The sequence below is a fragment of the Euphorbia lathyris genome, chromosome 6 (genome assembly GCF_963576675.1).
Source record: "Euphorbia lathyris chromosome 6, ddEupLath1.1, whole genome shotgun sequence".
NCBI classification, from domain to species: domain Eukaryota; kingdom Viridiplantae; phylum Streptophyta; class Magnoliopsida; order Malpighiales; family Euphorbiaceae; genus Euphorbia; species Euphorbia lathyris.
In genome coordinates, this window is record NC_088915.1 from 84328602 (window position 1) to 84343802 (window position 15201).

Below are 15201 nucleotides of genomic sequence, written 5' to 3' on the forward strand. Positions count from 1 at the left end.
GCTTTGATCGCCAACTTCTTATCATTAGCATGGAGTCACCTTTTCTTTTTGATGGGTGTGTAGGTGGGGTAGATATCGAGCTTGTGTGTGACGTGCTCTAGGGAGACCCCGGTGATGTCCATCGTGCTCGAGATGAAAATTGGCGTGTTGTCAGTGAGTGCTGCCTTGATAGAGGCTTCCAGTTCAGCTGATAGCTGCGTGCCAGTCTTTAGGGCGCACTTGTCTGCGACGAAGTAGTCGACTACTAGCTCGATGGGACGCGGGTTGTACCCTCGCATATCCATCAGGTCTCCGTTGACCACATTGTAAGTCGGGAGTGCATGGTGTGTCAGTGAATCTTCCTTGCTAGCTGCCTGTTATCGATAATAGTGATGACGCCTTTTGCGCTGGGCATGACTAGACTTAGGTTCGAGATGTTGATTAAGGTCGCAACTGCTTAGAGTAGTGGTCGGCCAAAGATGGCATTGTAGGTCTGGGGAATGTCTACCACCACCCATTCAGCTTCGAGTGTCAAACCCGACCCTAAACGACATCAGGTATGATGAGGGACAAGATGACGAACCTATCAGTAAAAAAGGCGAACCTATTATCTACGAATCAACTCACTTAGATCATAAGAAACGCTTATTCGGACAGTTTCAGAACCCAATTAATTTTTTTTGAATAAACTGAGAGACGGATCTTATATTAAATCTACCAAAACCAGTGGGTAGTAGAAACTCATTTACTCCCCCCAAACTTTTTTTTCTTTTTTCTAATAACTTTCATGTATTTCAATCTAACGTGGTTTAGTTAAATTACAAAGTTAAATCGTATATTTTAAAAAAATTGTAAAGTCAGTACTTTTAATTGTTTCAAATCGCTCCTTTTTGGAATAAAAATTGACTGAGTTTGTAAACGGCAAAAAACGCATACCACTATTTTCAAACTTTTAAACGATGAAAATTTCCTTTACAGATCGGATAAACCACAAAATTTACTTTTGTACGTTTGCTTATTATTATTATTATTATTATTAGGCCTAATACATCACCCGTTCCCTGAACTTCTCCATAATAGTAGATTGACTCCCTGAACTTTGCAAGTACCTCACCAGCTCATTGAACTTGATTATTCTGTATCACCAACTTCCTAAACTTGTTAATAAAAGTAGATTAGCTCCCTGAACTTTATAAGTGTCTTACCAATTCTCTAACCATGCTTATTCGATAACAACTAAATATAAAAACCATAATATTAACTCTCAATCTTCATCCACTCGATCTCTCAAACCTGCAATACTAACTCTTACAATAGGTTGAAAGGTATGAAAAGAGAAAAAATTACCTCTCAAATAGATGAAGATGCATTTTTAGAATTTAGTTTTAAGTTTTTGCATTTAGTTGTTACAGAATATGCAAGTTTAGGGAGTTTGTGAGACATTTATAAAGTTCAATAAGCTAATATACTTCTGTGGACAATTTCAGTGAGTTGGTGATACAAAATAATCAAGTTCAAGGAGCTGGTGAAACACTTGTAAAGTTTAGGAAGCCAATCTACTACTATGGACAGGTTCAGAGAGCTGGTGATGTATTAGGCCTTATTATTATTATTATTATTATTATTATTATTATTATTATTATTATTATTATTATTATAACGTTGAAATTTGCTCTTATTATTTATAAAAAATATAGATTTATCTCTAATATATATGATATACTAATAAATTTTATACTTTTATTATTTTCAAAAGAAAATCAATTTTACTTCGTATCTATTTGAAAAATTAAACAAATTTATTTAATTATTATTTGATTTCCACGTTAAATTTTCCAAATAAATAAAAAATAGTATATTTTAATATGTCGTTAATTGTAAATGTACTAATAACATAAGAACTATTTTAGATTACTAAATGCACCATTGGTTACTGAACTTAATGGTTATCTTAAAATGGTCATTCAACTTCAATTTGTTTCAATAAAATCATCCAACTTTGAGTTTTGTCTCAATTAGGTCACTATGATGATTTCCGTGATTAAAAAACATCGGAATGATGACATAAATGATACATCAATATGAGACAACTCATATTTCTAACCGAAATGACACATGACATCTACATATGCGTCACTTGGCTATCACGTGTCGATTATTTTTATGAAAAAAACTAAAATTTAGTTTTTTTCATAAAAAATACTCGACATGTGGCTCTCACATTTCGTTTCGGTCAGAGATTTGAGTTAACTCGTGTTGACGTGTCACCCATGTCATCATTCCGATGTTTTTTCACAACTAAAATCGACGGAGTGACCTAATTGAGACAAAACTCAAAGTTGAGTGATTTTATTGAGACAAATTGAAGTTGAGTGACCATTTTGGGACAACCATGTTAGTTCAGTGACCAATAATGCATTTAACCCTTGCTTTTTATGATTAATTTATATATTACCATTATAGTTAATATTAATTTTGGCTCATTATTTGTAAATGGTAAGTAATATTATAAATATTGACCCTGTTTGGTAAAGAGCGTTTTGGGATAAAAAGAGCGGTTTTGACCAACTTTAGAGGTTTGACCATTAAAACCGCTAATTGAAGTGTTTGGTGGAGAGAAGTTTGGAAGAGAGTTTTGCGATGAAAACGCTAATTTAGAAAAAGCTCTTAAAATGAGCTTTTTCAATTAGCGTTTTGCAATATTAAAATTAATGGACTTCTTTAACCTTAATAGATAGACTCCCTCTTCTCCTGCGCCAAAATTAATGCCCTTATTCATCTTTTTGCACAAACCGCTATTATCAATCAGCTAATTTTTACCAAACAGGTCTACACAAACAGCTAATCAAATCAGCTAGTCAAATCAGCTAATGTAATCAGCTAACAGCTAACAACTAATGTAATCAGCTAACAGCTAATTCCCAAACGGGACCATTGTAGACATGTTTTTTTATGCTAACATTTTAGATATAATTAATGTTTAAAATGTCTAATTTAACATTTAGATAACGAATAAAATAACGGTAAATATAACTCTATTATGTGGCGTCGTAGAAGCCTAAATCAACTCTTAAAAATAGAGTATATGACATCTCCTCAGAAAAACAAAGCGATACGACTCCGCATCAGGAAGCTTAATTCGAGAAAATTTACTAGCCCAGTCAAGGATCAAGTCGTTGTCATAATCACGTCCGATCTCAAGAATCACGGACTTATAGACGTAAAGGATACTAGGCACTACTATATGGCACATTCCCTCCTATCAATAGGAGACACGTGACTCACCCCACTCCACAATCTCTAGTCATCTTCTACAACTCAACATCAATATAAATAAAGTAAGCTCGACTCAAAGTACACTAGTTATTCAATCATCCAATCATTTCATAAAATGACTTAACATCAGAGCGAATTCACTGTACAACGACTCCTTCAATCTTGTTTGTGTGCAATTACAGATTGATACGTAGACTCTCGGTGATGTAATCACATCACCTATTTATTCCAATTTATTACACAAAATTTTACCCTACATTAATTTTTTTTTTTTTAATTTTCTATTATTTTATTTTAATTTTTTTCACTATCTATATAAAAGAACACCTACCTCACACACTTCTTTAACACTTCCTATCCCTATCAAATGGATTCTATAGACATTCTAACCCTATTCTCATCAATCTTCCTTCTCTATTTATGGCGCCGATACTCCTCCACCATCCACGGTGGTCCAACCCCGAATCTCCCCCCGGGACCACCAGGTTGGCCGCTCATCGGAAACTTAGGCCAAGTCCTCCTCCAAAACCGTCCATTCATCTTCTTAATACGTGATTTACGTGCAAAATATGGTCCAATTTTCACTATGCAAATGGGTCAACGAACTCTCGTTATAGTCACCAGCTCCGAACTCATCCACGAAGCTTTAGTTAAACGGGGCCCCGTATTCGCTTCCCGCCCGCCCGATTCCCCGATCCGGTTAGTTTTCAGCGTCGGAAAATGCGCTATAAACTCCGCCGAGTACGGCCCTCTCTGGCGCGCTCTTCGCCGGAATTTTGTCACGGAGGTGACTAGTCCGGTTAGGGTTAAACAGTGTAGCTGGATTCGAGATTGGGCGTCGGAGAATCATATGAAACGGATTCAACAGGATGCTGATGAAAACGGCGTCGTTGAGGTGATGAGGAACTGTAGACTTACGATTTGTAGTATTTTGATCTGTATTTGCTTCGGAGCTAGGATTGGGGAGGATCGGATTAAGTATATTGAAGGTGTTTTGAAGGATGTTATGATGATTACAGCTCCGAAAGTTCCTGATTTCTTACCGGTTTTAACGCCGTTGTTTCGCCGGAAAATGAGAGCGGCGGTGAAGCTGAGGAAGAAACAGATGGAGTGTTTGGTTCCATTGATAAGAAGAAGAAAAGCTTTTATTGATCATAATCATAATCCTGACTCGGAAATGGTGAGTCCGATCGGTGCATCGTATATTGACTCGTTATTCGAACTCAAACCGGCGGAGAAAGGTCCGTTAGGAGAGGAAGAGTTTGTTACTCTTTGCTCGGAAGTAATCAGCGCCGGGACTGATACGAGCGCCACCGCAATCGAATGGGCGCTGCTTGAATTAGTAACGAATCAGGAGATTCAGGCGAAGTTATTCAGCGAAATCATCGAGGTCGTCGGAAAAGATCGGTTAATTAAAGAAGAAGACGTGGAGAAGATGGCGTATCTCGGTGCGGTGGTGAAGGAGACATTCCGGCGACATCCACCAAGTCATTTTTTGTTATCTCACGCGGCGACGAAGGAGACGGAGCTTGGGGGGTTTACTATTCCGGCAGGGGTTAATGTTGAGCTTTATACAGCATGGGTTACTGAGGATCCGGATATGTGGAAGGATCCGGGTGAGTTTCGACCCGAGAGGTTTTTAATGGGTGATGGTATTGATGTGGATTGGACCGGGACACGTGGCGTGAAGATGCTTCCGTTCGGGGCGGGTCGGAGGATTTGCCCCGCTTGGAGTTTGGGTACTTTGCATGTGCATTTGTTGCTTGCTAGGATGGTTCAGGCTTTTAAGTGGTTGCCTGACCCGAATAATCCGCCTGACCCGAAAGAGACTTTTGCTTTTACTGTTGTGATGAAGAATCCATTGAAGGCGGTAATATTGCCGAGGGAATTTTGAAGTATTGGTACTATTAACTTAATTAGGAGTAATAGAAATTAATTATCTAAATCATTATGTATTCTAATAATATAATTAGTACTTTTGTTGTTTTTATCGCGGTGGTTTGGTGGCTATGGCATTGGCGCTATAAGCGGATTTTTGAGCTTGTTCGAAGAAGCTCGAGTTTCTTCGTTTGCATGTCGTTGAGATCCAGAAAGCTTTTTTTTTTTAGCAAAGTATGATGAGGAGTCTGTTGCGGGAAATTTTGGTTGGATAGAAAAAACCCTAGACGATGGATGGATCAAAGTTAATCGGAATGGTGCTACTAAGAGCATCCCGATGTTAGCTTCTTCACGAGGTGTTTTGCGTAATGCTAGGAGAGGTTGGCTCGGGGGGTATGCGATTAACCATGGTATATGCACGGCTCTCTTTGTAGAATTACGAGGGCTTTATCTTGGAATGGAGCAAGCTTGGGCTAAAGGCTATCATTAGATCATCTTTCAACTGGACTCATTGGTTGTTGTTTGGTGGGTTAGCTATGGAACGGAGCATAGACATCACCTTTATTGGCTTGTTAGTAAATGTCGAGAGTTGTATGATCGCGATTAGAACTGGTCCATGTGCTTCGAGAGGGGAACAGAGCTACTAATTGGATAGCGAACTATGAACAGAGATTATCTTTAAATCTTTACAAGTATGATGTGTTTCATATAGGCATCCATAATTTTATCTTTTCTGACCTGTGTGGTTCTTGTCTTTCTCATGCAGTTAGAACTTAGCTTTGTTATTTGTTTTTGTTCGTTTTCTATTTGTCTCTTAAGGCTTAGCCCTATCCATGTAACAATATATATAGAAAACTAGTACTTTAAATTAAGTTGGGATAAGGTGCAAAAAATACTACTAATGTTTATAGCCAGAAACAATTTTACCTTTAATATCTAAAATGGTGCAATTTTACTCTAATGTTGGCAACCAAGAGCAATTTTATCCATAACGTTGTCAAGTTGGGTAAATTTGAGAAATAATTCATCAAACTGTCTCATTGGTCACGAATCTTGTCAACTACATTTCACATTTGAGTCATTTTATCACTCATTAGTAACAAATCATAAATATATTATTAAACGTGAAAAAAAATAAAATATATCGTTTATTGTACGAGTTAGACAAAAAAATTCAAAACATTTCACCGAATTTATAAATATTAATCTCAAATTATATTATTAAATCATAAAAAAATATGATTTTTTAAACCAACTGATATGCAATTTGTGCAAAATAAGGAACAAAATATCTGTGTTTTATAATAATGTCTGAAATTTACCCAACTTGTTAATGTTAGAGATAAAATTGATCTTAGCTGCCAACATTGGCAGTAAAATTACTTCTGATTATAAACGTTAGAAATATTTTTATATCTTATCCTAATTAAGTTCTATTATTTTCAGTGAAGTGTAATGACCGGTGCATCTCGTAGCTCCGACTCTGATTATATATAAGAGAGCCCTAGACTTGGTTTAACCATAATTAATCTGTAGATTAGAGATAATTAAACCTGTAGGATTAAGAAATGCAAATTAAGATTATACATGTAGTTGTTAATGAAATAAATAAAGACAGCAAGTTGGTGATGCGGGTACATGAAAAGCAGCAAGTTCAGTATTGGTGCAGACTCCTATCCTTTCGGGCAGAGGACTTTCTCATTTTTCAAATTTATTGACTGACTCATATTTAATTTTTACATCATTTTAGATACGATCATTAATAATTTATAATAGTATTGATTTAAAAAAAATGAGAATGAGAAACCATTCAAGTAGGGATCACAACCGGTACTATCCAATCCTATTAGGATGTACCTTGTATAAAAGGATACGAGATGGATATGAAATCAAAACTATTATCCTAATGGGTAATGGGACGGATATGAGAATACATTTTCAGGTACTCGTTACCTGTCATAACTCTTTAATATATTAAACATATTATTTTTTTAGATGTAAGATATGATATTTGAATCACTACATTTTGTTTTCAATCATTGAGTGATACCACTAACATACTTAGGTTTAATTTGTTCAATTTTTAGATGAATGATTTATTAAATTTATATTTTATTAAATTTTTAATACTTTTTATTTTATTTATTAATTCTTAATGGGTATGGATACCTGCGAATTAAATGGGACGAGTATGAGATACAAAAATTATACTCGTTAGGATAATGAGATGAGTACGGGTAATTAAAAAATAAACGGACACAGGTTTGTGATTGGCATTACCTGCGGGTACCCTACCCGTTGCCATCCCTAAATTCACGCGCAAAAAAAAAAAAAAAGATAAGGGCAAAATTTCATCAATTTTTTTTAAAAAAATATGTATCAATATTAATCAATGTTATCAGAATCGGACCACACATCAAACCAGATTTATAGAGAGGCCGCAGCAGGTTATTGGGTCGAATTGGATGATTCAGATTGCTTAGACCGGATGACCTAAATAAATAATATTTATATATATTAAATATATGTATAATTAACTTGAAATTATTTTTCTAAATTATATATATCCAAAACAAATTATAAATAAATTTTGGTTGATTGTTTTTTTTTTTTTTTTTTGTGAACTTGAGACTTAAATATATAACAGATATATTTGAGTTTAGAATAACTTGAAATATATCAACGTATTAACCTTTTAATAATATATTATAAAATTGTGATACAATTACCTTGATACAAAAAGTTACTAAATAGTGGAGGTTATCTTGAGAACCATTTCTCACATTCTTTTACTATTCTCATCGCTATTATAGAACCGTACAAAAGACAGGGATGTAGGAGAGGCCTTGTTTGCTGAGTCATAGGTCCATGGGTAATGGGTATCATGGGAAGGTTTTCTACATTAGGGGAATACCTCTTCAGAGTATCCGTTACCCGTCAAAACATGATTACTTGTTAACTTCTAAGGATGATGCGCGAGGTTAATTACGTGTAACAAGGTTATATCATGTATAAAATTAAGTGAAATTTAAAAATCAAATGATCATAATTTTTTTCCATGAAATAAAAGTATGAGATTATAAATCAAATTAATTAAGGCAACAATCATAATTAAGCTCATGAACTTTACTTGGTTCAAGATCAAGCTTCTGGTTAATTATTTGTTCATATTAAGTCATTGATTTTTTATTATGTTATTGATTCAACCCATATTTAACTTTTCCGTTGAGTTTGGAAAAGAAGAAGATCGATTTGACGATTCTAATACTGAAAAGTACAAAATGGGAGAGGAGAAAATCGATATTGGAAGAATCTACTGGAAATTGGTTTCCGTAATTTCTTTTTACTTTTTACTCTCTATCTATCATAGTCAATAAATTCTTATTTTTATTTGTCCACGTCAATAGGCCGAATCGCCCTAACGATGTGTGCCGCCCAAACTCGACGGAAAAGTTAATACAAGTTGAATCAATAACAGGATCAAAGATCAACGGTTCGATGTGGAAAAATAATTGATCATGAGTTTGAACCTTAAAATAGGTAGAGTTCATGGGGCTTAAATATGTTTTTTCCATTAATCAACAAATAATTCAAGTGAGCAGAATTAATCTCTTTTTATCTCTTACATAATCTCAATATATTTCATTTCACAAATTAATATTGGGTAAATTACACCCATGGCCACTGCACTATATCCAGTTTAACATTGTGGCCACTGAACTTCAATTCTTAACCGTATGACTACTGAAATTTATACTTTTTAACATTGATGGCTAGAGCTGTCAAAATGAGTCATAACCCATTTATTGACCCATTTAACCCATCATTTAAATAGGTTAGGGTTGACCCTTTTATGGACTGGGTCATAAAGAGGTTGAGCCATTTAACCCATATAATAAAAGGGTTGAATAGGTTTTTGGCAGGGTCAACCCAATAACCCATTAGTTTCTTCTTTTTTTTTGAATCACCCATTAGTTTCTTATTTATCTTAAAACCACCACAAATACTTATTCTTTAATATTAGTAGATTTGAATTATTGAATGAAATTTGAATTATTGCTCCACTAAATCAGAATTATTCTCTTCATATTATTCTTTAATATTAGTAGATTTTTCAATTGATTATATATAGTTTCCTTTGAAATAATATATTTATTTATTTATAAAATGTGAGGATGTGAGGCTGTGACGACAACCCAATAAATAATTTCGTCAAAACATTCATTTATTTCTCATACAAAACGTCTAAAACAAAAAATAATATTCTCTAATTCCACGAAATATTAAATTATATATATTCTAAAAAAAAAACTTATAAAACTAAGGGTTAATTTAAAAAAACACATGGTTTCATAGATCAGAAATTCTAAAATTCAATAAGTTTCTAGAATTTAAAATTCCGAAATTCTAGAATTTTTTAGAATTTCATAGCTCTGGAATTTTTGAAATTTCATATTTCAAAAATTCTGGAATTTAAAAAATTATAGAATTTCAAAAATTCTGGAATTCCAGAATCTGAAGAATTCTGGAATTCCATAATCTAACGAATTCTGGAATTCCATAATCTAACGAATTCTAGAATTCCAGAATCTGAAGAATTCTGCAATTCCAGAATCTAAAGAATTCCAAAATCTGGAAATTCTAGAATTTCAGGATATCTGGAATTTCTGAATTTTTGAAATTCTGAAATTTCAGAATCTGGAAATTCTGGAATTTCAAAAATTCAGAAATTCCAGATATTCTGAAATTCCAGAAATTTTGGAATTTTGAAAAATTCTAGAATTTCAGAATCTGAAGAATTGAAATTATAGAATTTCAAAAATTCTGAAATTCCAGAATATAAAAATTCTGGAATTTTAAAAATTCTAAAATTTTAAAAATTCTAGAATTTCAAAAATTCTGAAATTCCAAAATCTGAAATTCCAAAATCTGAAATTTCAGAATCTGGAATATCAAAAATTCTGAAATTTCAGAAATTCCAGATATTCTGAAATTTCAGAAATTTTGGAATTTTGAAAAATTCTAGAATTTCAGAATCTGAAGAATTGAAATTCTAGAATTTCAAAAATTCTGAAATTCCAGAATATGAAAATTCTGGAATTTCAAAAATTCTAAAATTTAAAATTCTAGAATTTCGAAAATTCCGAAATTCCAAAATCTGGAATTTCAGAATCTGGAATATCAAAAATTCTGAAATTTCAAAAATTTCAGAAATTCTAGATATTCTGAAATTTCAAAAATTCTGGAATTTCAAAAATTCTTGATGATTTGGATGATTACTACGTTGTTGTTTGTTTTATAGAACATTACATTATTTGGACTAATAGTTTTTTACGTGTATGTTAATTGAAATTCAAATGAACAAATTTCTAGGTTTTTTACGCTAGTTCTTTTTGTACTTAGTTGAATTTAAATTGAATTTTAATTACACTAAGAGACTATATCATATAAAAGGATGGATAACCAGATATTATATTATATTTTAGTTAATTGGGTTAAATGAGTCAATCCGTGTAATTTTTACATTTTTATGTTTTTATGTTTCTACGTTTTTTTTATTTTTGTTTAATTTTTAATTAGATTTAGTTAAATAGGTTAAATGAGTCAACCCATATAACCCATTTAATAAATGGGTTGGGTCATTTTGACCTTTATACAAATAGGTTATTACAACCCATTTATTAAATGGGTTGGATTGGGTCAACCCATTTATTAAATAGGTTGGGTCAATTTTTTTAGCCATTTTGACACCTCTATTGATGGCCACTCAACTTTATCTAACTCCTCAAAATGACCTTTAATGACCTCAAAATGAAAATATTAAAGAATTAAAGTTGTTCATAACCATATTTACCATGAAACTACATTTTTTAGAGCTTTCGCTCTCTAAAAATTAATTCTCTTTCTCCTAACCAAACAATACCTAAATGGTCTCAAAACGAAAATTTTCAAGAATTAAAGTTTCTTACAGTATCATTAACTCTTTAAATTTTTTATTTTGAGACCTCAACGGTCATTTTAAGGCATTAAGTAGCCACCGGTGTTAAAAAGTGTAAAGTTCAGTGAGCAAACTGTTAAGAATTAAAATTTAGTGGCCATAATGTTAAAATGTGTAAATTTCAATGGCCATGGGTGTAATTTACCCAATTAATATTTAATTCTATTAGTAATTTATATATACCTTTGTGAGATATTCTTAAATTTCACAAATTTTAATGAAATTTCATAGTATGGGAATGTCACTTATTATTGGTTTCCTCCAGATGCAACAATATGGTCTCCTTAATATGTTAGTGGTAATTTAATATTGCTGCAAAACTACCCAATTTATAAATTAATTTTCTTAAAAAAAACTAGTAATTAATGGAAGGTAACAAAAAGTAATTAATGGAATTTATAATTACTAGTTTTTCATTACTAGGTATGCCACCAACCACCTCCTGCCACAGTTGTCATTATTTAATCCTTCAAACCAACATATTTATTGCTAAAATAAAACTGGATTTAAATAATTAAATTTTAAAAATCGGATTGAACCGGTCGGTTCGACCACAAACCGATTACATATCTAGTTTGGTTATACATGAGATGCGGTTAAATTTTACGAGTCCACTTATCAATATGCAATTACACGAACATAAGGTCAGGGGGCAGGGGGCTGTTGTCTGACGAACACGCTATGATGTCTAAGTTTATGGAGGATGATCACAGTCAGTAAGCAAAAGCTGTAAGTTTAATAGAATGAGTAATAGACGAACTATTTGTAAGCATCTTGTTTATTTATTCACAAACTTTGCTCGTAAGTTTGTTTATATACACAATTTTTTCCCGATAGAAATTGGGACGAGACAGAACTTGAGCGGGGTGAGCACTCATGGTCCAAGAACTGTCAAACCCGTAATATATAAATAAAAGAAAAAAATGAGTGTTTGAACAAGAGAAGAGGAAGGAGAACAAACAAAAGAATGAGGAAGGAGAAAGGATAGGAAAAGTCAAGAGAAACGCAAATGCGAAATACTACAAATGTCATTATTGATAAACCTGTGGTAAAAATCAGAAACTGAAGGCCACCAATTGATCACAGAGGAAGAGACTCCAAACTTTGCCAATACATCAGCAACTCTATTTCCTTCCCTAAAGATGTGTGAAAAGATAAAGTTCATGCTAGAGCAGCTATTTACGAGCAAACTTCATAAATACAATTAACGATTTACTCACAAACAATTCATGATTAGATAATTTTCTTAATAAATCAAGTTCAAAGAGGATTTTGGGTTCGAAACAAGTTCGAAACTCAGTTCGAGCTTGTTTGTTTTCTAATAAGCTGAGTCGAGCTTGAGCAAGCTAAATTTTGACTCGGGCTCGAGCTCGTTAATTTTATAGCTAACCAAACTTGAGTAGGTCAAAACTCGACTCGGCTTGGCTCGATTACAGCCCTATTTATATAAGTTTAGAGATAAATTTATTTTTTTATTGAAAAATATAAAAATATATTTTTCTACTTTGTCCATTTATTTTTCATGAAACATGATAGATTGATGTTTACCTATAAAGTGTTCATTAAATAGAGTGAGTGTACTGCTTTCACCTAAAGACTATATAATAAATGCCAAACTTTGCTCCAAATTTACTAAAATTAATAAGCATTGGTGCAGAGTCCTATCCTTTCGGGTAGTGTGGACTGGATCATTTATTCAAATTTGTTGGATAAGGTGAAAATAAAAATATCTTTAACGTTTACCCGGAACAATTTTACTCCTAATATCTAAAATGGTGCAATTTTATTTCTAACGGTAGCAGCTAAGAGCAGTTTTACCCTCTAAAGTTGATAAGTTGGGTCAATTTGAGAATTAATTCATCAAACTGTTTTCTCGGTCATGAATCTTGTCATATATGCTCCAGATGTGTGTCATTCTATCACTCATTAGTAACATATCACGACACATGATTAGACGTGGATTTTTTTAAGAAAAAAATATACTGTCTTTTGTACGAGTTTGACAAAAAAAACTTCAAATATTTCGCCAAATTTATAAATATTAATCTTCAATTCTATAATTAAATCACATAAAAATATGAAATATTTTTTTCAGAACCAACTGATATCACTACAAGAAAATTGCTTTTTGGCAACAACAGAAATAATTGTTGCTAAAAATGAACTTTAGCAACAAATATTTTCATGTTGTTACCAAAAGTTGTTGCTGTAAATTTCTTATCTTTACCCAAATAAAAATTTCACACGGTAAGATTTGTAGAAAAAAAGCAACAACTTTTGCAACAATAGTCTTGTTATTGTAAATACTATTATTTACAGCAACAACTACGTGTCATTGCTATAAATGATAGCATTTATAGCAACGACCGTGTGCTGTTGCTATAAATGATAGCATTTACAACAACGACAACGTGATGTTACTGTATATGATAGCATTTACAGTAACGAGAACTTGTTGTTGCAGTAAATGATAGTTTTTATAGCAACAACTTCGTGTTATTGTGTAAAAATTTAATAGTTTGACAACAAAAAAGGTTGTTGTGAAAGAAAATTATTAAATTAATTAAAAAATAAATAAATATGTATTTTTTTATAATATAAAATAAAATAAATATTTAAAATAATATCATATATTTAATAAATTATATAATTAAAATTATAATATTTTATTATTTTATTTATATGTTATAAATGTAAACAATAATAACTATTTAGTTTAAAACCTATATATATAGATATATTATTTATGAATAATCGTTTTTTTGCAAGAAGAATTTTGTTGCTGAAAATTTCTTTTCATTTTCCATCCATAAATATTTTTGGCGGGAGTTGTGAAATCATTTTTCATAACAATAATATTTGTCGCTGAACATTACAGTGTTTATAGCAACAACTAGATGTTGTTGTGTTTAAAATACCTTTTTGGGCAACAATATATGTTGTTCCTAAAGAAAATTATTAGATTAATTACAAAAAGTAAAATACATTAATACATATTAATTATATAAATACATTAATTATTAAACTAGTTTTCATTTAATGACTTATTATGAATATATAAATATAAATAGTTCTTATTTTAGGTTTTAGTATTACTAAATTTAAAAACCAACGCTTAAGTTATAGTTATAACTCGTAATGCCCCATCTTTTTTTTTCTACTCATCATGTGACTCTTCCTCTCTCTCCATTACAAGAATACAATAAGAAAAAAATAATAAAAAGAAAAGTCTTTTATTAAATATAAATATTATAAGGGAAATAACATAATCAGTACAAGAATTATTATTTTTTTCTCTCTCATTTTTTTTTTTATTTTTAATAAAAAAATCTTAATAAAGATACAAAATATTTCATTAACAACTTAATATCATTAGTTCTTTTCTACAGTATTTCTTTTTTAAGAAAAAGTATTATGGTTAATTATAGTGATACTAAATTGGGATAAGGTACAAAAGTACCTTAACGTTTGCCATTAGGAGCAATTTTACATCTAATGTTTAAAATAGTGCAATTTTACCCATAACGTTTGTAAGTTGGGTCAATTTCAGACATTATTATAAAACAAATATTTTGTTTCTTATTCTACATAAATTCCATATTAATTGGTTCTAAAAAAATATTTTATATTTTGTATGATTTAATAATAGAATCGGAGATTAATGTTTATAAATTTAGCAAAATATTTGAAATGTTTTTTTTCCAACTCGTACAAAAGACAGTATAATTTTTAATTTTTTTTATTAATGAGTGATAAAATGACACACATGTGAAGCGTAGATGATAAGATTCATGACCGAGAATTGATGAATAATTTCTCAAATTGACTCAACTTGTCAATGTTAGGGGTAAAATTGCACTATTTTAGATGTTAAGGGTAAAATTGCTCTTGACCGTAAATATTAGGGGTATTAAATTGTATTAGCTATTATTCGTGATTAAAATAAATATTTGGTAAATTTTTATTACAAATCCCGCTGGTTAATTCGTAAAAATAAAAAAGAAATTTTTTGAACAAAAATTTCTCAAATTTTAAGCGCGAATCTTTCCCGCTTCTCTCAATAGCCAAAT

The 15201-nt window shown here is 31.6% G+C and overlaps 1 protein-coding gene across 1 annotated transcript; it reads left to right on the plus strand.

Moving 5' to 3' along the window:
- Positions 1-3622: 3622 nt before the first annotated feature.
- LOC136233395 (cytochrome P450 77A1-like) lies at positions 3623-5906 on the plus strand. Its single transcript, XM_066023032.1, has one exon. It carries the CDS (start codon positions 3623-3625, stop codon positions 5147-5149), a length of 1527 nt encoding a protein of 508 aa, XP_065879104.1. The 3' UTR covers positions 5150-5906.
- The last annotated feature ends 9295 nt before the right edge of the window (positions 5907-15201 follow it).